The sequence below is a fragment of the Prosopis cineraria genome, unplaced genomic scaffold (assembly GCF_029017545.1).
Source record: "Prosopis cineraria cultivar Desert tree isolate PC_DT_omini unplaced genomic scaffold, ASM2901754v1 PC1, whole genome shotgun sequence".
NCBI lineage: Eukaryota > Viridiplantae > Streptophyta > Magnoliopsida > Fabales > Fabaceae > Prosopis > Prosopis cineraria.
The window spans coordinates 3,124,998-3,150,418 of NW_026555332.1; the positions used below are offsets into that span (position 1 = coordinate 3,124,998).

The following is a 25,421-nucleotide window of genomic DNA, read 5'->3' on the forward strand; positions in this document are numbered from 1 at the left end:
TGCTTGTCGTTCCATGAATGGGTTAAAAACCACCATACCACTTCAGCCCTCTGTGTAGGCAAATTAACTAGGACAATATTGAAAACATGTGATATAAGTTGATGAATTAAGCTATGAAATTATTATACATGAGTAATGCAACATACTGTAGGTAGATCAAGTCTGTTAGTGCACTTAAGAATAGAGTTATTATTCCAACCTTGAAGTTAGCATATGATAAGTATACTATAGTCATATCTGCTCATAATAGGAAATACATCATCATTTACAAAATTCAACAATGTAAAAAATGGCATGGCATGAACATGTAAAGACACAATGCTTAACGTGTTCTTCTGTTGTAGAACCCTTGTAATTTTTGAAATCAATGTGAGGAATATATCCAAATTCATCTGGGAATAAGTATGCAATAACTCTTGTAATTTTTTAGCCCGTTATCACAATACTAACAATTATATTGATATAAAAGTGTGAAGCGTACTTTAAAACTAAAATAACATAGGAAGGTTACTACACATGCAATACCACTTGTCTCCATTGATCAATCCTTACTTAGATCAAATGTTGTCCTTGTAGACCAATGATCACAGGCAGTATTGAATATGGAAGGTATAAGGTCATGCCCCTCTTCACAAAAGCATAACAAAACTAATGCTCATCTTTGCATATAAGTACAAAAATGATGTCACAAGTTGATAAATCATGTTGGGCTTAGTTGGATTCAATCAATCTCGCATGGTTTTCCAGCCTCTATTGGTCCCAACTGAATAACATGCCTCCCTACCACATAAAGAATCAACATTAGTTACTAATATCAGATATAAAAGACAAATTCAAAAAGCAAATTACATAGTAAGTATTTATCGCTAGTAAAGGATCTAAAATTAGGCACTTAAAGGTCCATTATGACTTCACTTAAAATTTAAAATCTTACTAATCACTATCATCACTTGTGATCAATCATATCGTAAGAGATTTAGATAGAACGAAACAATAAATAGTGAATGCACCATAGTACATGATATAACATCCTAGATTTTAACTTTGGGAATTTTTACTATTTATAAGGTATTTTAGTCAAATTAAGTAAATTTTTGGTTAATAATGTTTTAAGGAGACTAATGTAGCTAATGGATCATTGGATAGCCTTAAAAGAAGGCCATATCAAAGTACAAGTGGGTCATGGCACGGAGAGAGATTCAAAATAAGCCTGAGGATCTCTGTACCATGCACTGTGACAAATGAACCAATGTACTGCGGCTTATGTACAAAATTTGCATTTTGTCAATCGCGAAACAGACTCGAAATCAGAAAAAGAGAGAAATCAAAGGAAGCAATAAAGGGAGCTCATAGTTTGTTAAGGCACGACTTTAGGATCACTTTGAAAGCATTTGGAGCTTGAATTATCATTGGGTAAGCTTCCCTTTCCTTCCCTTCTCTATGTCATGCCAAAATTTTGACTTTAGGGCATTTATAGGCTTGTTTTTGGTTGTGGTTGAGCAACAGACAAACTCATTAGCTTATTTAAGATTTTGAGGAGTTAAATCAAGCCTCTAAACCTATATTTATGGATTACATAAAGATTTAGAATTTTTAATAAGGTTTGGATGAACCCTAGGTAGAATTGGATGATTAAGAGCCATGCAGGTAGTGTAATGGTGTTATTTATATGTTGGAATGTTAAATAGGGTTAATATAGTGTGTTGGAAGGATTATTAGAGCTAAATTGAGGTTTTGAACATAATGGGTACCCTAGTTGTATTATAAATGTGGTGATTAATGAGAGGATTTGACAATTAAGGGTTTAATTGTGTAGATTAATCTTGATCGAGCATTATAGTGCTAGTGAATGTGTGTGGAGCTATTGGGAGACCACGATAACCCTTTCAGTAATAAAAGGATTGAAGTAACCGGATTGTCTAATATCTCTTTTTGTGTGTTTGGATGGTAGTGTGTTCAATTTAGAAGTTATCTTTTAGTTTAATACTAGCCTACTATTAATATGAAATTATGATTGTGAAGTTATGTGAAGTGGAAAGAAAATTTATTCTAATGCTTTTTTATTTGAAAAGCTAAATGCTATTTTTATGTAAAATTACTTGCGAGATTCTATAGTTTAAGTAGAAATAAGAAATTGTGATAAATGATATGTTATGGATATGTGTTGGGTGTATTAAGTATGTTTGGCATGATCATTGTGAGATGGTGGGAGTTCACCATAGTGTGTTATCAGGACATTGTTTGGAAATTCATATAGCATACTAGCACCATAGAGGCCTCGGTACTCAGTATTATATTGTTTGAAAGTCTTAATACTACAAATAGTAGATTGGGCATCAATACCTCTAGTAATTATGGACAGGGAAAATTTGTGGTCTATAGTAGGCGAAGACGATCTTAGTCGGGTTGCCTCCTACTAACGGTGAGTTTGGGCCAGTCTAGTCACATGAACTTGGTCCTATCAAATTGTCAGCCCATAGATTCAGTCGGAAGATATAAGGAGAATATAAGGTGGTGTGTTGATCATACATATCATTTTATAACTATATGTGTGGATTTATGAGACATATTATATGATTTACTATGCCACTTCACATACGCACAAACTGTTCTCACGCACGAGTAGTTGATTAGACTATTTAGTTACTGAGTCCTCGACTTACCCCGTGGTTACATTTTATATGTGAAGGCTCTGATAGGGACAAGGGAAAGGAAGGTGCAACCAAGCATCGAGGGGACTAGCTCTAAGTTGTATAGTCCTTACATCTATTTTGGTTTGTAACAAATATTGAATGCATATGCCAACTTAGGACATATTTATATAATTTTATGACGCAGTTGCATGAATTCTGTTGTGAACAATGGGTATCTCGACCTAGGTTTGTTATATCTATGTTGTAATGGCTGTGAGAAGTTGAGATACTAGTGCAAGTATTAGTTTTGTATTGACTTATGTGTTAGATTGGTTAGTGGATTATTTATGAGGAATTATTATCCCTTCTAAAAATTATGTTGAAAATGGGGTTTTGGTGACCAATTCTTGTCTGGGTTGTTATTATTATGATATCAATGCTCTAAACAGGTTGTTTATGGTCCATTTAAGTTAGTCTAAATAGTTTCATGGCTATTGGCATTGGTTTAGGAGGTTGGGCACCTTGGTAATGTTTTTAAATGAAAATGAGCTATTTTAGGTTTGGTCCAAATCTCATTAGGCTCAATGTTTGGGTGTGGGATTGATGCCAATAGTAGGTGGTTTTAAGAGTTACATATAGACGCTTGAATCACTCGAATCAGACGTCGGATGGCAAAATGAGGCACTTCAGAAGTTAGTCTAAAGAGTTGTCATGACATGCCATGGCATATTGTCTGTTGCATCGTGGCATGAGTCGTAAAGAGGGGCGTTCCCTTCTGTGCAGTTTGCTACAGCGGGCGATGCACTGCACCACAGCGCATTGTGCCTATATGACTAGAATATTTTATTTTATATATTATAGCCTGATGAATTTCTTATACTTTCATTGTCTTATTTACTTGGTTTTAAATCATAGTTTGAGCTAAAACGATATTTTAAAAAAGGTTTTTCTCAAGGTCCCATTTTCTCAAACATTTTTCTAAACCTTGTGTATTTTTCTAAACCTTGTGTTATGATGACCATTCGCCTTGGGATTAGACTAATTTTGGTTATCATAACGGTGTTCTGTGTTTGGTGTTATTTGTGTTTAGTAATGTTAGGGATGACATTACACATGACATTTAAATTTGCCCATTAATTTATCCATTGTCTAAAGGAAAAGCAATATATTTCTTGCTAGGTTAGGTAGAGCCCATTGACTTAACAAACGATCTCCTCCTCATATCCAACTTTAGGCTTCCTAGTGTACAGTTGTACTCCTGTTCTAAAGGCTGGTGGGCATTTGAGAAAAAGGGTGAAAGTAAGAAACATGAGCTAGCTTGCTTTATCTTCTTATGATCCCAATAGAGTAATGCATTATTTGACTAGGCCACCTTACTACCATTCAAGGGAAAGTTTTGAAGAACCATAATCTGCAATCACAAGGTGAAAAAATATCATGTTTACAAGGTAATAAAAATGTAAAAACAATCAAATTATTTTACGTACAATCAAATTATGTAATTTTCATGTACCCAAACCTGTTCATAGATTAATTTACATGAAATTTTTGAAGAGCACTGGGTTCGAGCAATTGGAAGTTTAGGGTCAACCTCAAATATGAATGGAGATAAGCTAAGTTTAAATGACAAGACGCATTTCACTTAAGTTTAGATGGCGTGAAGAATGGAAGAAGCAACTCACAACAAGAGTAAACCAAGACCGTACTCCCTCGGACAAAATGGCAACTTTGACACACAATGTGCACCCGTTTGTCACCCAAGTTGCTGTTTGCTCCATCGTAGATCAACTGTAAGGCACTCTAAAGTCACTCAAAACTTGTCGATCACAATTTGTTTGATTAGGGTACCTTGCGAAGAGATAGGGTTGTCTTTTTCAAAACTTATTACTTACAACTTGCTCACAGCTTAAATTGTCAATGATATTCCATAAAAAATGTCCCTCACCACTATGCTCTAGTCTTCTCTCGTTCAAATCATGCAAATAACCTAAAATGTGAGGGTCATTTTCCTTTGCAGAATGTTTTGTTTAAGACAGTGGCATTTTGGTTAGCACAATACAAAGTAAAATAAAAAGCTTGGTCTTAAAAGAGTATTTGGTTCTTGGGACTAATTTCCTTTTTAACCTAGTCTTTTTGAGCAATTTTCTCAAGTTTTTAATTATTTTTTGTCTTTTATATCTCTCAAGCCATTTTTTTTTTAAAATTGAACTCATTAGGACATTTTTTTTCTTTTTTATTCAGTTTAAACAAAGCATGATGATTAATATTCTCGTGCAATACACGGGTGTGAAATCTATCTAGTTCATATTTAATTTAATTAAATTTGGTTTGATTTTTCCCCAGCAATTGAATGCTTCATGAGCACAATGAACGATTTCCTTTGTAAAAGGGAGCCAACAAAAAAAAAAAACAAAAAAAAAAAATGGCGACGGGGAAGGAGGAGCAAGTCGGCAAATTTGCCCGTTCCATTCTGTAGTTGAGTTTGGATTGGTTCGCTCATGTGAGCCTTGGAACAGCGCTTCGTTTCCATGGAGTTAGAAGTGAAGTTGGTAGGGAGCATAGATAACTGCTTTGTATCCCTTCCTCTTCCTCTCATCCAACTTCTGCATTCCACACGCTCGGCGCCACTCCCTCATATTCTCGCTCTCGAGCTTCGCTCTCGCTCCGACGATCCATGGGTCGTTGCTTGGTCTGGAGCCACTTCTGCTTCTAATGCCATAGAGGTAGGTGCCTTCGCTATTCCTTTTCGTTCTATCTCCGTGTCAGTCCTGTCATCGTTTAAGCAATGAAATTGGGCTTTACCGGAGATGACAATTTCTTGCGAAACTGGGGTCTTACCTTTACTTAGACATGGTGGGTAATTCACTGGAGATGACAACTGAAATCTTAGGCATTTTGAATTGCACAACAATTTATGAGCCCCCCAAAACAAGAAAAAAGGAAAAAAAGAAAGGGATGTTGAAAGAAGAATGGTGTTTTTAAGGCTTGAATTCCTTTTGCACATTGATTTTAGTTTGAAAGGCTAGGGTCCACATAAAATTTAAAAAATTCCAACCTTAATGTAGAATACAACGCTGTTTTTCTCTTTTCTTTTGTCTATGTTGTCTTCTACAGGGTGGCATCCATGAAAGTTTTGTTTGATGGCGTGCTGGACATGTCGTCCTCTTCTTTCCAAAACCTGAGATTCTGTTGAAGACTATAAGTTGAGCCTTTTATCTACGTTGCATAACCATAACTTTACGTGAAAGGTTGTATGGGCATGTGTTCTGCAGGGCGGAAAATGTTTCTACTATCTTGCCTGAATATTGTATTCACATCACCATACTTCTAATTTTCCTAGAGTTTCTTGACCATTTTTGTTCTGGTCAATTGTTGTCAGCATTATCTTTTCATACGAATTTCTTCAAGTACTAATATAGAAAAATTTAGGTTGCCCAACATTTCGCAGAATGCATTTCCTTGCCAGATCGTACTAGAGTTCAAGTAAAAGCTGCTTCTAATGTGTCACATGCTTCTCTAATCACAATAGAACCCCATACAGAAGATGACTGGGAAATTTTGGAGCTGAACTCAGAGCAAGCTGAGGCAGCAATCTTAAACCAGGTTTGCAATTTAAACCATTGAAGCGTGAGGTTATCATTTTTAACCTATACTTTGCTGGGTGGATGAATTGAGCTTATCGGACTTTGAAGAATTTGTTTTATCCTCTCGTTCTGTATTGTGTTGTACCTGTATAGGACCTCATTTGCGTGCCTGATGGGCACTTACTAAAAGCTTTTCGTTACTTTGTGCAGGTCCGGATTGTCCATGAAGGAATGAGATTTCCTTTGTGGTTGCATGGTCACACAATGATTACATTCTTTGTCACTTCTGTTATTCCCAAGAAAGCAGTGGGTAAGATGATGCCAAATGCTTTCTAGACCCTTTTTTGGTTATATTGCTAAACACATGGACACAGCTTAAAGCTATCTAATGGTACTATTGTTTGCTTTCTTTTTAACCTTGTAAGCTACTCCCACTCCCACTTGAATTGTGATGGTAAGTGTGCTATGGATGTATTATTAGTAACAGTTATTGATTTAGCATGTAACGTGCTTGTAGTGCTGAGGTCTACGAAATGCTGGCTGCACTAAAATCCAGGGAACAATCGAGCAAAACCCCATTTACTTACTCAAAGATGCCCCTATTAAAAATTGACTCTAATGATTTTTTTTTTACTTTAATTTTTAAAAGCTTGATTTTGTTCCAGTTTTCATCCTTCTAGTGAAAGTGGAATGTTATCATACAATCTATTAAAGAACAAATATTTTATTTGGTTGAAACAAAATCAACCTTTTTAGTGAAGTGATTCAAAAAACTTTGAAGAAGCCAATTGATTTATCAAATAAATCTCTTGAATGGCTTATTAACAAATATTTGTGTTTTATATATTCATTAGCTGATGCACTCAGTATATTCAATTTTATTTTCTTCCCTTGTTCAGGCATTTGCACTTGCATGCGCGGGTGTGTGAAAGGATGAACGCTGATTTGTTATTTATTTTATTTTAAGATGGAGCTCCTAGTTCTAACTCACAAAATTTATACAACTTGGTCATAAAAAATATAAGCAATTATAAATTTGTGGACCAAATTTACTGTGATGCATGCACGCTTTTAAATTGGTAGAATAAACAAGTTAACATTGTTTTTTCAAGTTGGTTTTCCGGCTCAAAGGATTCTTGAATTTGCTGTTTCTAAATTATTTTGTAAATGTGATTTTAAGGATGTTGTGTGTTAGGAAGTGATAAATTTGGTGAAAAAATACTCTTCATTATTTCACTCACGCTATTTGCAAGAGTTGGCTGTGATATTTTAAGAGTATATCAATATAGAGTAATAAATGCTATCTTAACCTCTAACCACCAACTAATAGCTATCTATTAAAGCAGTAAAATAAATTTACACAATTTAACTACATATTTTAACACTCCCCTTCAAGATGGATAGTGGATGTCATCCATTCCTAGCATGCATGCTAACGTATGAAAATGTTTGTTTGATAATCCTTTGTGAGTATATCTGCCAATTGATCACTAGAGGGTGTATAGGGGGTACATATTAGACCACTTTCCAACATCTCTTTGATAAAGTGTTAATCAATTTCAACATGCTTGGTCCTATTATGTTGCATAAGATTATGAGCAATGTTGATAGCTGACTTGTTGTCACAATAAAGTCTTATTGGACCTTCCCATTTGATTCTCAAATCTGATAAAACTATCTTTACCCACAACAACTCACAAATTCCAGGTGCCATAGCTCTAAACTCAGCTTTAGCACTAGATCTAGATACTACATCTTGCTTCTTAATCCTCCAAGTAATGAGATTTGAGCCAAGAAACGTACAATAGTTAATCTTTTCCCTCCCTTGAACATAATGCCTTTTCCTGGAGTACCTTTCAAATACTCAAGTATTTGAAAAACCGCTTGTAGATGAGGCTCTTTAGGATCATGCATAAATTGACTTACCACGCTCATTGCATAAGCAATGTCTGGCTTAGTGTGAGCTAGATAAATCAATTTCCCAACAAGCTTTGGTAGGATTCTTTATTGATAGAAGGCTTTGGAGGAGGAGTTTTGAAATGGGATGAAGACTAGTAAGGAAAGTTTTGTGACTACAAGACAATTTCTCATGGCAAGTGAAGACATTGGGCATAAGGATTTTTTGATACAACTGTGGGTCCCTTTTCTCAAAGCAATAGGTAGATTAGAATCAAGTTGTTTAGAATTATTTTCAGATACATCTTGATTATCAGAAACATCATGAGAACTTGAAGGAATTTTAGTGTTTTCAGGAAGATCAAGAGTTACCTCGCAATTTTCATGCATGAGTTCAGAAGTTTGAGCAGGAGCTGTTTTAGATGATTGGACTTACGCAAGTTGAGATATTCTCTTTTGAGTGAAGACTAGTAGTGGACGAGTAGATTGAGGAGTTGATGGTGCTTCCAAGGTCTCACTAAGTAAGGAACTACGTTTGGTGACAAGAGGATCGTGACCCTGATCCTCATTAAGAGGGCTCTCTCTTTCAAAAGGGGTATTGAAATAAGAATTAGATTCGGAAAAAGTGACATCAACAGACACAAAAAACTTCTTAGAAGGAGGATGATAACACTTGTACTCCTTTTGAGTAGATGAATACCTAACAAACACACATTTAAAAGTTCTAGGGTCAAGTTTAGTCCTTTTTTAAGAATGCACATGAACAAAGACAACATGTCCGAATATTCGAGGTATAAGACCACTTGATGCATTAAAATCAGGAAAAATTGGGAAAGAATATCGATAGGACTTTTTGAACCAAGGATAGGGGTTGGAAGTCTATTAATCATGTGTGTAGCAATTAAAACAGCTTTTCCCCAATAATGCTTAGGCACATTAGTTTGAAACAATAAGGCTCTAGTAATATTAAGAAGATGACTATTTTTCCTCTTAGCCACCCTATTTTGTTGGGGAGTATTAACACAGGATGATTCATGTAAAATTTCATGTGTATCAAAAAATATGAATAATGATTGATTAAAAAAATCTTTTGCATTGTCAGATCTAAGCCTTTGTATCTCAACTCCAAATTGAGTTTTAATCATGTTATAAAAGGTGGGAAAAATATTACTAACATTAGATTTTTGTTTTAGCAAATAAATCCATGTTACACGGGTGCAATCATCAATAAAGGACACAAACCATCGAGACCCGGTAACATTAGGGACATTAGAGGGACCCCAAATGTTGCTATGAATCAGGCTGAAAGGAATCGAAGTTCTTTTATTACTCATAGGATATGAAGATTGTTTATGTTTTGCAAACTCGCAAACATCACAATGAAAGGAGTCGACAGGTACATCTTTAAACCAAGAAGGAAACATAGTTTTCAAAACATTAAACGAGGGGTGACCCAAACGACGATGATAAAGCCAAATCTGGTTTTTTTTGACTCGACTCTTTTTGACTGAGAAGAGGAGGAAGTCATCAAGCTTTGAATCCTACTACATTCACTAGGCTCATCAAAAAAATAAAGTTCATCTCTTTCTTCAGCAAGTCCAATCATTTGATTCGTCTCTCGTTCTTGAAAAATTCAAGAGATAGAAGAGAATAGGACATAACAATTAGGATCAGTAGCAAGTTTTTTCATGGAGATAAGGTTTGTGCACAGTTTAAGCACTTGCAAGACATTTTTCAGGATAAGACTATCGCTCAATCTAACATCCCCTTGATCAGCCACAGTAGCTATAAACCTGTCACCCCACATGATTTTCCTAGTACTAGGACATGGATTATAAGATACGAAATTCTTGGAGGAATTTGTCAAATGGTTTGAGGCTCCAGAATTCACAATCCAAGAGTGAAGAAAATCTCGTTTTGAGGCAATAAATACAAATGAAAATAAGACAAATGAAGGCTGAAAGGATATACCTGAGAACCCTAAGGAATAGATTCCTGTACTAGAACTAGCAATAGTCGCCTTGTCAAGTGACTCTAGCATAGATCTTAGTTTCTCAATCTTCCCCTTAAGATCAGTCTAACTAGAATTCTCCTTGGTAGAATTAGTGGCCACATGAGCTTGTCCTTTTTTCATATTTGGAGGCTTACCATGTAGCTTCTAGTACTTCTCCTTGGTGTGCCACAACTTCTTGCAAAGAGAGCACCGGGCAGGTTCTTTTTTGGAAGAGTCCCCTCATTTTTGATTTTCCATAGAATGAGAAGCAATATTCCTTAAAATCAGGTTGGAGCTTTCCACAAGTGGAGTTTCCATCATCACTCCTCAACGGCCTTCTTCTGCTAATATAATGGCAATGGTCTCATTGAGAGAAAGAACATCTTCTCGACCAAGAATTTGAACTCTTATAGGATCAAATTCTGATTAAGTCCAGCAAGATACTCAATTCTCTGCTTCTCAATGAAGCATTTAAAGGTAGCTGCATTATTAGGATCTTTTAAAGTAATGCACTAATAATGGTCTAATTCTTGCCATAAGCTCTTCATAAAGGTAGAGTATTATTAGTGCAAGACATTACCATTGAGTCAACTTGAGGAGTCATAGATTGCCATGGCCAGGACATTACTATTGAGTCAACTTTATCCCAAGCATCGAACTTGGGTTCTCTTGGCTTAGGACCAGTCCTAAGTAAATGACTAAGCTTCCCTTAACCCTTTTAAAAAGGTACGAACATACTGAGACCGAGCTAGAAAGTCGGCTCTAGTCAATCAGTAAGCAATTGGAACACTTGGCAACTCCCCAGAAACCCCAAACAAGGAAGACCCAGTACTGTCAGACGTTTTTTTTTTCGGACATGAGTGAAACAAGGAGAGAAGGAGATTTCGAGTATAACGAAGGTGACTGGAGACCAAACAAAGCCCAGATGTGCTCTCATGCACCAAAAACACAGCACAAGGTGAATTTAGTTGAGCAGCGTGTGGCGGTGGACGGTGGTCAGACTTCTGGGCTCAGTCGGTCAGCAGTAGGTGGAGGCAATGGTCTGGCTTGTGTAGGCTAGATGGTCTCTAGCAACAATGGGTTTGACTGTTCAGAACCTAATGCATCGAGACAGCTAAACTCTAACGCAAAAATGAACCCAATCTCAAAAAAAAAAAAAAAACCCAAAGCCTTAGATAGTCTCTGATACCATGACAAACGTGGTGAAAAAATACTATATTGCACTCACTATTTACAAGAGCTGGCTGTAATATTTATAAGAGCATATCAATATAAAGTAATAAATGCTATCTTAACCTCTAACCACCAACTAATATCTATCTATTAAAGAAATAAAATAAATTTACACAATTTAACTACACATTTTAACAGGAAGATGTTAAGCTTACTTGTTATTCTATTCTTGGATGAATTTTTGCATTCTAGCACATATAATTAAGTTTAAGTTTTATCAAATACTAATTCATTCTTATTATACATTATACGACTTTCCCAGTGCAACTCATGCCAGGAACTGAAGTTGCAGTTGCCCCAAAGAGACGTAAAAGAATTTTGGATTCACTTGCAGACTTCCATCCGGGCTCCTATAATAGAGAATACACTACAAAGATGCTGCTCCGTATACAGGATCCAGACAGGCTGTGTCACACAAGTGCTTGTGTCAAAGGAGTTGATCTTCATATGGAGCTTACTTCTGCTGCTTTTGTTCATCCTGAAACAAGCAAACGGTTCTCACTAAATAGGCTTCAATTGGTCTCCATAGTTCCAAGAATATCCAACAAGAAGGCTAGTAGTACTTCCAGAACGAATTTTATGAAAACAAAAGACAGTTCAACTATTAGGGAAGTTGACTCTGGAAATTTAACTGATGAGAAAGAGTATCGACAAGCAATTGTTTATCTTATGCTTTCAGAGTCAGTGGCTAAGGGGCATGTGATGGTTGCTAAATCTCTTCGTCAGTATTTGAGAGCTGGTCTGCATTCATGTATGTCAAATTGTCTTGCACTCATCTACCCTACCTGTATGCCCATGAAATCCAAATATTTTTCTGATAAATGAATTATTTTGTCTGACGTCAACTGAATATTTGTTATTGAATTCATTGTGTTTATCATTTAATAGATCTTCATAGTTGGAGCCTGGAATGTTGCATTTTTTACATTTTGATGTTGCATCATGCATCACAATAACAGAAAAAGCATTCTGCTATTTTGACTTGCAGTGCCCTTCCTGTGGTACTTAAATTTTTTTGTTCATGAATTTTCATGGCTTTGGCAGATTAGAATTGTGAAGTTTTGTTGGGGGATAGATTTAAAAAAATGTCTTGTTCTGGAGTGTGTTCTCCTCTCAGGGGTTGATGTATTCAGTTTGAAAGCAATACTAGTTTCAAATACCAGATTCTTAGCCTTGTTACTTAAATGAGATAGGATGATTTTACTTCTTTATGCTATTTGTTCTGAGGTATTATAATAGAGACTTAGATAGTATCAAATTTTCATGTGTTGTTTGTTAGATATTCGTAATGGATCAGAGTCACCGACAGCCTTTTCAGCTAATGCTGTTAAGCCTCCTTTTTGTCTTCAAACTATCAAAAAAGCTCATACTTCTTATTTTCTTTCTTGTCATATGTGAAATGGTTTCTCCTTGCATTCTTCTTACAATAATTTATTGCAGAGGAGCAATCACTTTAATTGTTTCCAGTTTTTCTCTTTGCAGAAACTTCCTCCAAAGTCAAATATTTTATTTAGACAGCATTACTCAAAATAATTAACACAGTCAATGTGTTTCAAATTTGAAGACTAACAATAGCTATGTGTCCTAACACCACTTTTATGCACATGTACAGGCCAGAAACTGGAGCTCCTTTATTTTGGACACCATTGAGTGCCTATTTTCTTGTGGAATGATTTATTCTGGATTTTTTTGTCAGAATTGGGTTTGTTGGTAGGATTGTTTCTGTGTACAGTTCAAAATTTTTGGCTAAAATGGATGGAAGATCTGTGGCAATGTGCAGTGTATCCAGTAATTTTGATTGCATGGCTAGAGTGGAAAGTTTGTATTTGTGGGGTTGTTTCTTTTTCTCTAGATTACCATAAAATCCTGCAGTTTCATTTGTGGTGTTTGAATGGATTTGGCAGCACTATTACATTTGTGACTTTCTTTGGTCAGTTACTTTTTATTTTCTTGTTTTGGAATTTGATGGTGGGGCTCATGTACCACATGCATGAGATTATATGGGGCTCTTGTACCACATAGAACCCCATATAGTAAGTTGCATTGTTCATGGCTTGTTAATAGTGTGGCTTTCTTTAGAGTTGTTAGATATGTAGATTTCTTTTTCTTTGGAGGGTGCCTATTCCTCTTCATTTTGTTCTTTCTTCTATCTAGCACATTCTAGTGGTAAGATGTCTTCACCTCTGTGTTATTTTGTGGTCTAGGTTCTTTGCAAAGTTAATTTCAGAAGATTACTATACTGCTATAGCTTCTATGTTGCCTTCAGTATTAAATGTTCGAACAGCCTGCTATACTTCTTTCCCCCCGTCTGTTGTTCAATGCTTGTTTGGGCTGAAAAATTTGTTTGTCCTTTCAGCTTGGGGAAGTGATTTTCAAATACAATCTTTCTATTCTTACAGGGGTCTATTTGAAGGCATGTGATGTTAATTTGGAAAAAGCTATTCCCTCCCTCTCTCTCTCTCCTTGCCACGTCAGAATGTTAAGGCAGAATAATGATGATGAGAATCATATAGATAAGGACAAGCTCACAAGGACTGCATCAGGTGTCTTTGGGGATCTTGTAGATTGGACGATCCATAATGAAGTTATTAATGTTCTTTCAGATGAATCTCATTCTGAAGCAGATGAAGAGTTTGCAAATCAGTCTGAGAATCAAAAGGGGCTACAGCATCTTCTAAGACTATGGTGTATTGCACAACTTGATGCAGTTGCTTCCTTTGCCGGTATGGAGGTTAATGCACTGGTGTTGGGTAGTAAAACTTTACTTCATTTTGAAGTGAGTTACATAAAGCTTGCAACTAATGGAAAGGTTCAGTTAGCTTCTAATTCATCAGAAAACAGAAACAAGACACCAGGAATATTGTTTTTATTGACTATTGGTGAAGATTCTTTGCGTCATGGAAAAATTACTGCATATGAAATTTTACTCGGTGAAAGAAACAAAATGAACAGTATTCAGTCAGATCAACAGCTGTTTAGAAGGCTGAAGTTCACTGATCCCGTCTCTATCCAATCTCTAGAAGATAAAATATCTGAAGAACATATTACTTCAGAATTAACTAGCCTTGACTGGATGGAGGCAACTGCTTCTGATGTTATCAATAGTAGGTATTTTCTGTAAGGAGTTTCTATCTGCTCTTCAATTTATTCATTGTTCCCATCAGTTTTATTGTGTAAAACCTTGAATGTTCTTTGCGTGTGTTGGTTCTATCATAGTTAGTTATAGATGAACGGGCCAAAAAGGAAATAATTCAGAGGATGTGTGAGTATTCAATTGCCAAAGAAGTGAAACAACACCATGGATGTGGTGTTTGCTTTTATGATGGCACCCCACCTTAACTCTGTAGGTAGTTTATCCATACTAATGGAGTGCTTATGTCTCTTCTGCTTTTTCTTTTTCCTGAGTTTTGAAAGAAAGAATAAATCCATGAGGCATGCTAAATAAATCCTCTTTTAGCTTTGAATATGGGTCTCTTAAATTTTCATTTATGGGCTTCTTAAATTCAGAAGCTTTAGATAATGCATCTCATCCTTTTGCCTTCTTGGTGCTGCACCTTTAATTTTTTTCTTAACTTAATGACATTGCCTAGTAATGATATAATTTGCCGTTTCTTACTTGTTGCAGGGATGACTGTATTGTTATCTTCTACTTCTGGTATGTGGTTTGATTCATACCACTTACCACTTCCAGGACACATTCTTATATATGGACCTTCAGTAAGTGCAATTTTGTTTTTATGCTATTTAAGTCCAAGATATTAGCAGGCAATAAGTCCTGATGGCAATGTGTTCAAATGTCAAGAGTCTGCAAATACTTGTTTACTCTTTGCAACATATTGCACCTCCTTCATAATGTCTTGTGCATTTATAAAATGAATTATCAAGTATCAAACAAATGGCATGTGTCTCTGCAATTTAGAAACATAGAGGTAGTTTACCAAATATTCTCTTACTCAGTTTGCAAGTCTATAGAAGAGCTTATTGTCATTATCATGGGGACAAAAACTGGATAGCTTATGTAAGCAGAAAGACAATTCTTACTTGGTGTAGCAATGTAACTTGTACTCCTGATCACCTATATTAAAAATCCTGAATGTGCTCTTGTTTCATATTTTTTGTGGTTTCCAACATAAAAAGTCATGCAATAAGAGTTACTGACAGTTCTTTTGTTTACAAGTGCTTTGGAGCAAGGTTGTCAAAATTTTGACTAAATCTTAAGATCTTAGTACATTACATTCTAAAATAACCGTAGCAACATGATCATGTGTAAGAGTTAGTACATTGTTGATTTTCTGACTTCACCTTTGTGCCTAGTGGTGTGGTATGCTGTGTTGAATATGATGGATAGAAAATCATAAAACTAAACCAAACCCACATCAATACTGCATGCTTACAGCCTTCCACGCTTGATTTGCTCAATTTTCAAGTTCATTTGGAGAAGGTTGAGAAGAAGATATCATAGGACCAAATTTATTTGTCTAAAAAGATGCAACGTTTTAGTTGCAGCAATGGACTTTCAAGTGGGAGGTTTTTTTGGTAGAGTGATTTTGATAGTATTATGCTTATTTATGACTTCTATTACATTTTTTTAGTTTGTATTCAAACATCTCAAATTATTTTGCACTATAATCCTTAAAATTTGATCCTAGATCTATCTCTTCATGTTGTGGTTGGTGTTGGTTTCATATATTTGTTCAGGTTGCTTATCTGATATGGGTGAATAATCTTTACATTTGACAAGTTTAAAATTATATTTTTCAGGGCTCTGGCAAAACTGTGCTAGCAAGGACTGTTGCAAAATACTTTGAGATGTTTGAAGACATCTTAGCACACATGTATTAAGTTAATTCCTACTTATCACACATTACTTTTTTTCTTTTTTACCACGATTGTCTGTAACCAATTAAGTTTGTTCGAATTTGAGGTTGAGTTCAGCATACATTGCTGTGCAGAATTTTTGTTTCTTGTTCAAAACTAGCTTTGGAGAATGTCCCAATAATCCGGAAAGAAGTTACTAACAACATTATGGAAGCTTTAGATCATGCACCTTCTGTTGTCATCTTTGATGATCTTGATAGCATAATTTCCACCTCTGACTCAGATGGGCCTCAACCCTTAATGTCTGCTGCTGGACTTGCAAGTTTTCTGGCTGACATTATTGATGAATATGGGGTAAGAAATTTTTTCAATTACAATTGATTTCTGAATATGTTATACTCAGTGTGGTAATCTCATGGATACTGATTTTCATCGCCATTGTTTTTAATGTATTCGTTGCCATATCTTTTGGGTGATTGTTGTAAGTGGTAACAAACAGAAGGAAAGGTTATTGCAAACCAGAATTGGCATAGCTATAAAGGATGATAGAAGTTTAATATTTATGTCAGGAAAGTGAAATGTGATAAGGAAAATTTTTAGATATCCAAGTTGCATTCTCTATGAATTACTAGATAATAATATTATAAGTTAAAGAACTTCCAGGTCACAGAAAAAGCCTGGTTATTCAGTTTTTTAATATTTCTCTGGATAAGGGAAGTTCTTGGTTGCATGCTGGCATTTGCCCGTCTCTTTGTAACCAGGTTACAAAATTACTAATATCATTTCAGAATATTTCTAACTACATTGGAAGTCTATTTTAATGAAGTATAAGAAAGAGAAGGGAAGAGAAATCCAAACAAAAAGATGAGGGGAAGAGATGTGGGAGAAGAAACAATCAATATGGGAAGAGCTGAATATAAAATACTAAGACATGGATGTAAAGTCTTGTGAAGATGTTGTTTTCTGTCATGGGGTTATTGATGTTGAGCTTGACTATGATGATTATGATAGTATGTTGATGGTTCTGCTTTCAAGGAAGGTACTTGTAAAGATTCTGCTAGGACCTTAGAAGTTGTAAGGACTAAGGAACGGAGATTCAAAGAACAGGGTATCAACTGAGGTGAAGGAAAGGCAAGGGATGATGAAATTTCAATTTTTGGCATTGTTTTCCTAGTTATATTTAAATCTAACAAACTTTTCCCTTAGCCTCCAAAGCTTTCCTGAATTCCTAATACCTCTTGACAAACATCCTTAGGTAAGTGCCTAAAACAATTTTATGCTGCTCTCACTATTGTGGAACACATTGTCTTGATCCTTGGCATTGTTTTGTTACTCATCTGGTGGCTTTTCCCCACACGGATTCTTTTTCTGGATTTCGTTTTGCTTTCCTTGCATGTTCTAATGTTCAGCATTTCTTTCTTTTGTCATGCTTTAATAGCATGCATGGTCTGCTCACACTGCTCTTTCTTCCAAAATTTATTATTAGAAGAAATGTCTTTAAACCAAGTAGTAGTGGTAATAATAAAAACCCTACTTCTCTACCTTCAATTATTTTTAGTGGTCATGCGAAAGCCTTTCTGCCAGTAAAAAAAAAAAAAAAAAAAAGAATAGAAGAGAATGCAGAAGTCTCGTGCAGAGATGGTAATGTGGAAGTACATAAGATACTCACTTTGATGCTCATACATTTAACTACTTTTATACATAATTATATGCAAAAATTATTGTCTTACTATTCCATCAAACAGGAGAGAAGGCGAAAATCGTGTGGAATTGGACCAATAGCCTTCATAGCTTCTGTACAAGCTCTTGAGAAGATACCACAATCTTTAAGCTCTTCAGGTTTACTACTTTTTGCTATGAATTGATAACATAGTGAAATCCAATAGGAACCATGGCTCTAGGATTCTCTTTTGACCTTTGCATTCCGTTTCATGTTTTGGGTGCTAATTTCTTGGCCCTATCATTATCAGGGAGGTTTGACTTTCACATACAGCTGCCAACTCCTGCAGCTTCGGAGCGGGGGGCAATGTTGAGGCATGAAATAAAAAGGCGTCACTTGCAATGTGCTGATGACATACTTCTTGATATAGCTGTCAAATGTGATGGTTATGATGGTTATGATCTGGTATTCTGCTAATTCTGGACGTCTTAATCAATAAGGTGTTTCTGGCCTAGAAGTTGTGGGTGTCTGTTTTCTTATCCATCCTGTTGTGGTTCCTTTTGTTATGTGCACCCATGTGTGTAGTTGTGTACATATGCGGCCTGCAATGTGTAGAGAAACTGCCATGGTGAGAAGAAAAGAAAAAGGTTGCCAGGAATGAAAGATTTCTGCCCTCACGTTGCTTAAGGTTTCTCCTTTTTTTCCTTGGGAAGAGGAGGATGATTTGTTTAACATTTTTATAGAGTTATTCAGTTCTTGGCTTGAATGTGAACGACTTTTCAAGATGGTCTTGCCATCTTGTTTCTACCGAATTTAATTGTTTTGTAAATGCCTATAATTGCATCTTAACTGATGTCTACTTAATATCTTTGATGTTTGATTGTTAGCCGGTGAAAGTTGAATATATTTTAATGACAGAAATGTTAAGACCATGCCTGAGTTGTGTGTTAGGTTTTAATTTTAAATAATTTTGCCGTCCAGGAAATATTGGTTGATAGAGCTGTACATGCTGCTGTTTCTCGCTTCCTCCCATCAAAAGCTGCTCTTAATGGGCATGAGAGTTCTGCTTTACTTATGGAAGATTTCTCTCAAGCGATGCATGATTTTCTTCCAGTTGCAATGCGAGACATTACAAAAACTGCTTCTGATGGTGGACGTTCTGGATGGGATGATGTGGGAGGTCTTGTTGACATTCAAAACACTATTAAGGAGGTGATATCCCCTTTTACAATTCGATATCTGCAGTCTGGAGTTTATTTCTCTTTTCCTCATATTCAAAGTATTATATTCTAATATGGCATTGATTTTCCTTTGTTTACACTTCAAGAACAAGGGTTTTTAATGTGTGGGAAATGTTGGGAAAAAGGGAGAGCATAAATTGGGGAGAAAAAAAAATGGAATATCAAAATAAATATATATTATTGAAAGACTCGATGATGGTGTTATGTACTCCAATACTGTGACCATTTTAAAGAATTATGCCTCTGACATTGAATGCACTCCAAGAACTATTTTTTTTAACTTACGTGCCTTTTTGTAAATTTTGACACCTCTTTAAGTTCTAAGAATAACTCTTCTCGTAATTGACACATCCCCTGCATTCTTAGCATCTATGGACACGGAAATATGTTCAATTTTTGTGTTATTTATTTATGGAAAAACTTATATACTTAGCCTTATATACTCAGGGTGCTTGTTATTAATGTAATCAAGACATGCGGATCTTTTTATTTAATTATTTATTCTATAACAAACTCTTATTATTAATATTATTAACACATTAAAACTTATTCATCTTGATTTGGTTGGATAAAAATATATTAAGTATATATGGTTAAATACTTGAGTTTTTTCCCTTTGTTTATTTTAAATTTCGTGAATAATAATGTAACTTCTTTATCACATGCATGAAAGAAGTTGAAGCATGAATAGTTAGCAGTAGTTGAACGAAAACTTATGATTGCTTGTGATACTTGTTTACCCTATCTTGTGTGTTTGCATTTTACTATGTTATTGTTTCTCAAATCTTGAGTTGTTAATTTTATTTCCAGATGATAGAGTTGCCTTCTAAGTTTCCAAAAACTTTTGCGCAAGCTCCTTTGAGGTTACGATCAAATGTCCTTTTGTATGGGCCTCCTGGTTGTGGCAAAACTCACATAGTTGGTGCTGCCGCCGCCGCTTGTTCACTACGTTTCATATCTGTGAAAGGGCCAGAACTATTGAACAAGTACATTGGTGCTTCTGAACAAGCTGTGAGGGCCTACATAGATTTCGTTTAGCATTTATTTTGTCTACAATTCTGAACTTATATGCATGTTTATTAGTCCATAAACTTTGCTTGATGTCAAAGTATGACACCTTACATCCTTATACAATGATTCTATCATAATGACTCATTATAATTCTAATCCTATAATTAAACTGATTATGATTACAAAATATCTAGATACATGAAAGAATATTTCCTAAGACTCTCAAGTTAATGGCTGTTTAGATAGAAGGCTTACATATCTCTGGGGTGTGGTAGCAAACTATGGATTTAAGCAACTAGAGCACGGTTAATGAGTCCTGAAATATTTAACTGAATTTAGATGTAGGAATGATTATAAGCCGGTCAAGTACAATGTGCTATGTTGAATATTGCTTTCAGGTTAGGGATATATTCTCTAAAGCAGCTGCAGCTGCACCATGTCTACTCTTTTTTGACGAATTTGATTCTATTGCCCCCAAGAGAGGACATGACAATACTGGAGTCACTGATCGTGTTGTGAATCAGGTTAGTGATTAGCAGAGTACTTCTTATATTATCTAATATCTTATATTGATTATATTCTGATACCTATGTTTTCACTTTTCACAGTTTCTGACTGAGTTAGATGGTGTTGAGATTTTAACAGGTGTATTTGTGTTTGCCGCAACCAGGTTAGTTTCATCTGCACAAATTTTTGTTTAAATTTTGGGTAAAACAGAGATGATTGACTTGGACATGAAAACGTTGTTGCAGTCCGCTCTTATTAATTCTTAATTATTTTTATTTGGAAATAGAGACTAATTACAAGTTAAACTTCTGAAGATAATTGCAAGACTTCTAGACAATAATATGCTCTGACTCCTGGATAATGGTAAAGTCCTATTTCTCTTCGGAGTCCCATTTTGTGAAAGATTTCACTATTATGGCATTCAAGCTGAAGCTTATTCTAGATTCAACTTGTTGAAAATAAAACCCCCTTTCAAAATTTTTTCTCCTTATGATAGCTTTGGATGTGTCTATGCTGCATGGGAGATGCAAACGCAAAAGGGAAATGACCATTATAGGGAAGCTGAGTGGCATAAAGTAAAAAATGAGATGAAATGACAGCCTCTTTGATTAAGCAGTCAAGGACTGAAAACTATGTGCCTCTGAATAAAGAAAAAGGTGTTGCAAGTTGAAATGGAGCGGAAGGTTGTTGAGGACAATAAGAATGTAGAAAAGGGATGTAAATTTGCTTGGTGCTTCATCAATGTAGTAAAGAGAAAAAAGTTGGTCACTAAGCCTAGGTACAGAAAGGGTTCTACATGGGGTGACATGTAAGAGTGCCCATTGAGCCCTTTGAATGGAAATCTTGACAATTTAAGGAGAACACCTCGCATCTTTAGGGGACAGTTACAAGTAGCAAAGTATAGGGGTTAATTGTACCAGGCCTTCAATTGATGTGGATCGTGTGCAGTTTAGCTTTCCTCTTACTGGCTATTGGCCTGAGGCTAGCAAAACTCACCACAGTGACCCACTTTTGCTAACCTGGACTCTTCTTAAATGTGCATTGGACTTCGATTTGACCTCGCTCCTCAGCCTCCAACTATGATTTTGTTCTGTGTTTACCCATGTGAGGTTTTTATGTGTGATTTGGAACCTTGGTTGAGAAAAGAAAAGGGCTAGTTTAAGATTTCAGCTCTATATTGTGTTTTGTTGGGTGCCATGACTTGCAACTAGGATATTGGGTGATAGAAATAAGAATGTGAGGGGATGATCATGGGAAGCTAGTCAAAGATTGTTAGAGTAGTTATTTAATAGTAGTTGAGAGTTAGCTTTTATAAAATTCTCTTTTCTTTCTAGCACTCACCTTTACACTTTAAATACTGATATGTACTCTAATGCTACCTTCGAATAATACAGTCAAATTCTCTCTACTCTTGCTCCCTCTCTCTCACATCTGTTATGATATTATAGCTATAAACCTGGAGATGGATGGCTCGTAGAACACTCAACTCTCCTAGGCTTTATCAGTCAAGAAGGATGCGGCTGCTTCCACCTTCTCCATTTCAAGGAAGCTTGATGACAATAACTTGATGGTAATTAGGGAGTGTGATTTGCTGTTATGGGATTGAGAGGTTTATCGATCTCTCAGCTATGCCACCACCTCAATTCTTGATCAAAGATCTTAGAAGCAGGCAGCTGAACTGAGAAATTTTTCTTGGTTTATTGATCTCTTAGCAATGTTTAGTCTAGACCAGTGGTTATATTCTGTGATTATCAATATTATCAATGTTTAGTTTAGACTGGCAGTTATATTCTGTTATGATTAACAGTATTAGCTTTATCTACATACATACATACATCCATCCATATACATTTGTACACAACATCTATATTAGCTTTATCCACATACATACATACATCCATCCATATACATTTGTACACAACATCTATCAATACAAGTTTGCTCTCCGATACATTCTCGCTCCTCCGTCCCTCCAAGTCTTGATTTCATCCCATTATCAGGGCTTGGCTAAATGGAAAACCTCAATCAAGGCACCAAACTTTCACCTCAAATGTTCTCTCATGCAATCTTTATAAAGCTCAATGAGAGTAATTAAGCTTCAACACCAGGTTATCACTACTATGAGACGGTTTGCTCTGGAGAATTTCCTCCAAGGGTTGAAGTAGGTTCCATCAAAATTTGAGACGAGGGACAATCCTATTGAGGTTTGAGTCAGCAAGGAGCGTACTGGCTATTGCTAACCTCTACTCTATAAATACTGATATGACTCTAACGCAAGCAATGAATTGGAAGCATTCACAATTGCAAATATTATTGCATTGCTCTAATGTGGTTTTTGGATTACAATTGCTTCGAATTTTAGCTATTGATATTTTTAGGGATGTTGTTTTTCTAAATTTGAATTGGAAGCATGTGATCATTTGAGTCCCAATGTTTGGTCTAGGTTTTGAATTCCTAGTTTGAATATGATATTCTTTTATTATAGCTGGGTATGTAACCAGCTGAAGTTGGACTTCGAATAATCATTGGGTTGAGCTGTGTTAGAATAGTGTGTTATTGAGTTTGTACTGTATGTTCTACACTTTGGCTTAACATAGTTTATATTTATTAATTATTAACAGACACTGAGACGCATTAGCTGCTTGCTAAGTACATAAAGATATACCCCTTCAGACTACTACAAATATGAGTGAAAATTTCATTTTCTCATTCCCTTGCAATTCTGACTTATTTTCTCATGTAAAAGCAGTAGACCGGATTTGCTTGATGCAGCACTTCTGAGACCAGGCAGGTTAGATCGACTCCTATTCTGCGACTTTCCATCTTGGCAGGAGAGGTTTGAAATTCTGACAGTACTTTCCAGAAAGGTGTGTTAAGCTACTGGATTATTCAATTATTGCTTACCGATTGCTTATATATATTCTATTGTTTTTCTCCACTGCTCAATATCTTACCATTTCTTACCTGTATTGGGATGGATGTTTTTCATTTTATTTTCATTGTAGTGCATTCAGGGCTATAACTCATAAGGATATTAAAAATGAGGGATGCAATGAATTGACATTTGCAGTGCTGTATTTTTTCTTCATTTAAATTACATTTGAAGCCTATGTATTATTTTAGATTTGGCTGGCATCTGCAGATTGTGAGCAAATTTGGGGAGCATGTTTGTGTAGTCAATAATGGACTTACACTTGAGGGGGATTGTTGGGCTGTCAAGTGTGAGCGAATTTGACTTGATGTGGAGAGAATTCTCACATCAGATAAAATTAGGCTGGAGATAAAGTATACAAGTGGAAGGACCCATAAGTTCACTGCCTTAATAGATTTTGGGTTACAGTGTGATGTGTAGTCTATTTATTGCATTCTCTTATTGTTGCAGAGTCCAAGTGAACTCTTCTTCCTTTGGGCTGCTCCCTAGGTCTAAAAAGTGATCTCAAAGCTGTTCAACACGGTTTTCTAGTGTTGTCTTTCATGAATACTCCAAGCACATCAAGACTGATTGTCATTTTATCCATGAAATGATTTATTTGTGAAAAATTGAGTATGATTAACATCTATTTTCCAACTTGAGGGGAGTGTTAAAGAATATGTATTTAAGTATAGAATTGCCAATTAGGATATGATTTGTAAGTCCTTATTAGCGTTGATTGTATAGGATTTAATAACATTGATTGCATAGGAGCCTTCTAATGTTATAAATAGAGGCTCACATTGCTCAGAATAATGCAAGGAATCATTTTCCCACTCTGATTATTGGAAGCCTAGCGTAAGACAGTGCAAAACAATATACTTAACCATGAAAAGGTTGATATTTTATTACAGTTGGAGTTTGTTTATATCTTGCACAAGAAAGACACTTTCAGGATGTAAAAAAACGGTTGAAAAGTTAAATTTTTAATGAGCCGTGATTCATGATTAGCTGAAAATTTAGATGGTTATATAAACATTTTAACTAAATGACATTGAATTCAACCAGAGACTTCTGCAAGTTGTCAACTTAGTGATTTACCTTTCACTAATTAACTGACTTTGGAAGTTTCCCTATGAAGACATAAATCGAATCTTGCTCCATAACGATTATATCACATTGACATATTCTACAATACACTCATGGCGATTCAGTAGGGATGCACTAATTTCCCAGATTTTGTCTTTCAAACTTGATGTTTTCCTAACTCACAATGATTTGGTTTTAATTAATGCAGTTGCCTCTGGCCAGTGATGTGGATTTGGCTGCAGTAGCTCATATGACTGAGGGATTTAGTGGAGCTGATCTCCAAGCTCTTCTTTCAGATGCGCAACTTGCAGCAGTTCATGAAGTCTTGGACGATGCAAACACCACCTCTGGGCCCGAGAAAAAGCCAGTCATTACAGATGCCCTTCTCAGGGTTACAGCTTCTAGGGCTAGACCATCCGTTTCAGATGAAGAGAAAAGAAGACTCTATAGCATCTACAGCCAGTTCCTGGATTCCAAGAAATCTGTTGCTGCTCAGGTTTATCCCGCTCCCTCCCAGTTTTTGTTCATGTTTTCTGTTTGAAATTGGAGATTTCACATTTTGCTATGCCATATCTGATGTGGCTATCATAAAATGGTGCAGTCAAGAGATGCAAAAGGCAAGAGGGCAACTCTAGCATGACAATGCGATCCAGTATAATTTCTTCTTCATGGGGTGGAAATTGCTGTTTTCTTGTTTCTTCATTTGTGTGCCATTTACAAAGTAAATATGTGCCAACCCAGGATTTGTTTTGGCCGCTTCATTGGTCGTTTTAAAATATGTGCAAAGTAATTTTTGCCATGTAAGCAATAATTTGTGTAAGCAATAATTTGTGTGATGTATCTAT

The 25,421-nt window shown here is 35.8% G+C and overlaps 1 protein-coding gene across 7 annotated transcripts; it reads left to right on the forward strand.

Annotated features, from left to right (window-relative positions):
- Positions 1-5,012: 5,012 nt before the first annotated feature.
- LOC129285840 (peroxisomal ATPase PEX1) lies at positions 5,013-25,392 on the forward strand. 7 transcript variants are annotated; one of them, XM_054921775.1, is made up of 17 exons: positions 5,017-5,356; positions 6,063-6,236; positions 6,428-6,527; positions 11,602-12,090; positions 13,739-14,443; positions 14,965-15,056; positions 16,101-16,174; positions 16,292-16,511; positions 17,903-17,996; positions 18,128-18,282; positions 18,799-19,029; positions 19,869-20,069; positions 20,468-20,593; positions 20,678-20,739; positions 23,326-23,443; positions 24,785-25,072; positions 25,178-25,392. In XM_054921775.1, the coding sequence occupies exons 1-17, from the start codon at positions 5,162-5,164 to the stop codon at positions 25,214-25,216; spliced, it is 3,363 nt and encodes a 1,120-aa protein (XP_054777750.1). In that variant the 5' UTR covers positions 5,017-5,161; the 3' UTR covers positions 25,217-25,392. The 7 variants fall into 7 exon arrangements, with proteins under 7 accessions (XP_054777770.1, XP_054777773.1, XP_054777767.1 ...); XM_054921795.1 differs by lacking the exons at positions 24,785-25,072; positions 25,178-25,392 and adding an exon at positions 22,025-22,146 and having other exon boundaries at positions 5,013-5,356; positions 22,577-23,381; XM_054921798.1 differs by lacking the exons at positions 24,785-25,072; positions 25,178-25,392 and adding an exon at positions 22,025-22,146 and having other exon boundaries at positions 5,013-5,356; positions 23,326-23,381.
- Positions 25,393-25,421: the final 29 nt, after the last annotated feature.

Coding starts and splice junctions, on each gene's coding strand:
- LOC129285840 (XM_054921775.1), top strand. CDS start 5,162: ATGGAGTTAGAAGTGAAGTTGGTAGGGAGCATAGATAACTGCTTTGTA. Junction 12,091..13,738: donor GAGAGCTGGTCTGCATTCAT/GTATGTCAAATT, acceptor CTATTCTTACAG/GGGTCTATTTGAAGGCATGT. Junction 18,283..18,798: donor GTTATGATGGTTATGATCTG/GTATTCTGCTAA, acceptor TTTGCCGTCCAG/GAAATATTGGTTGATAGAGC.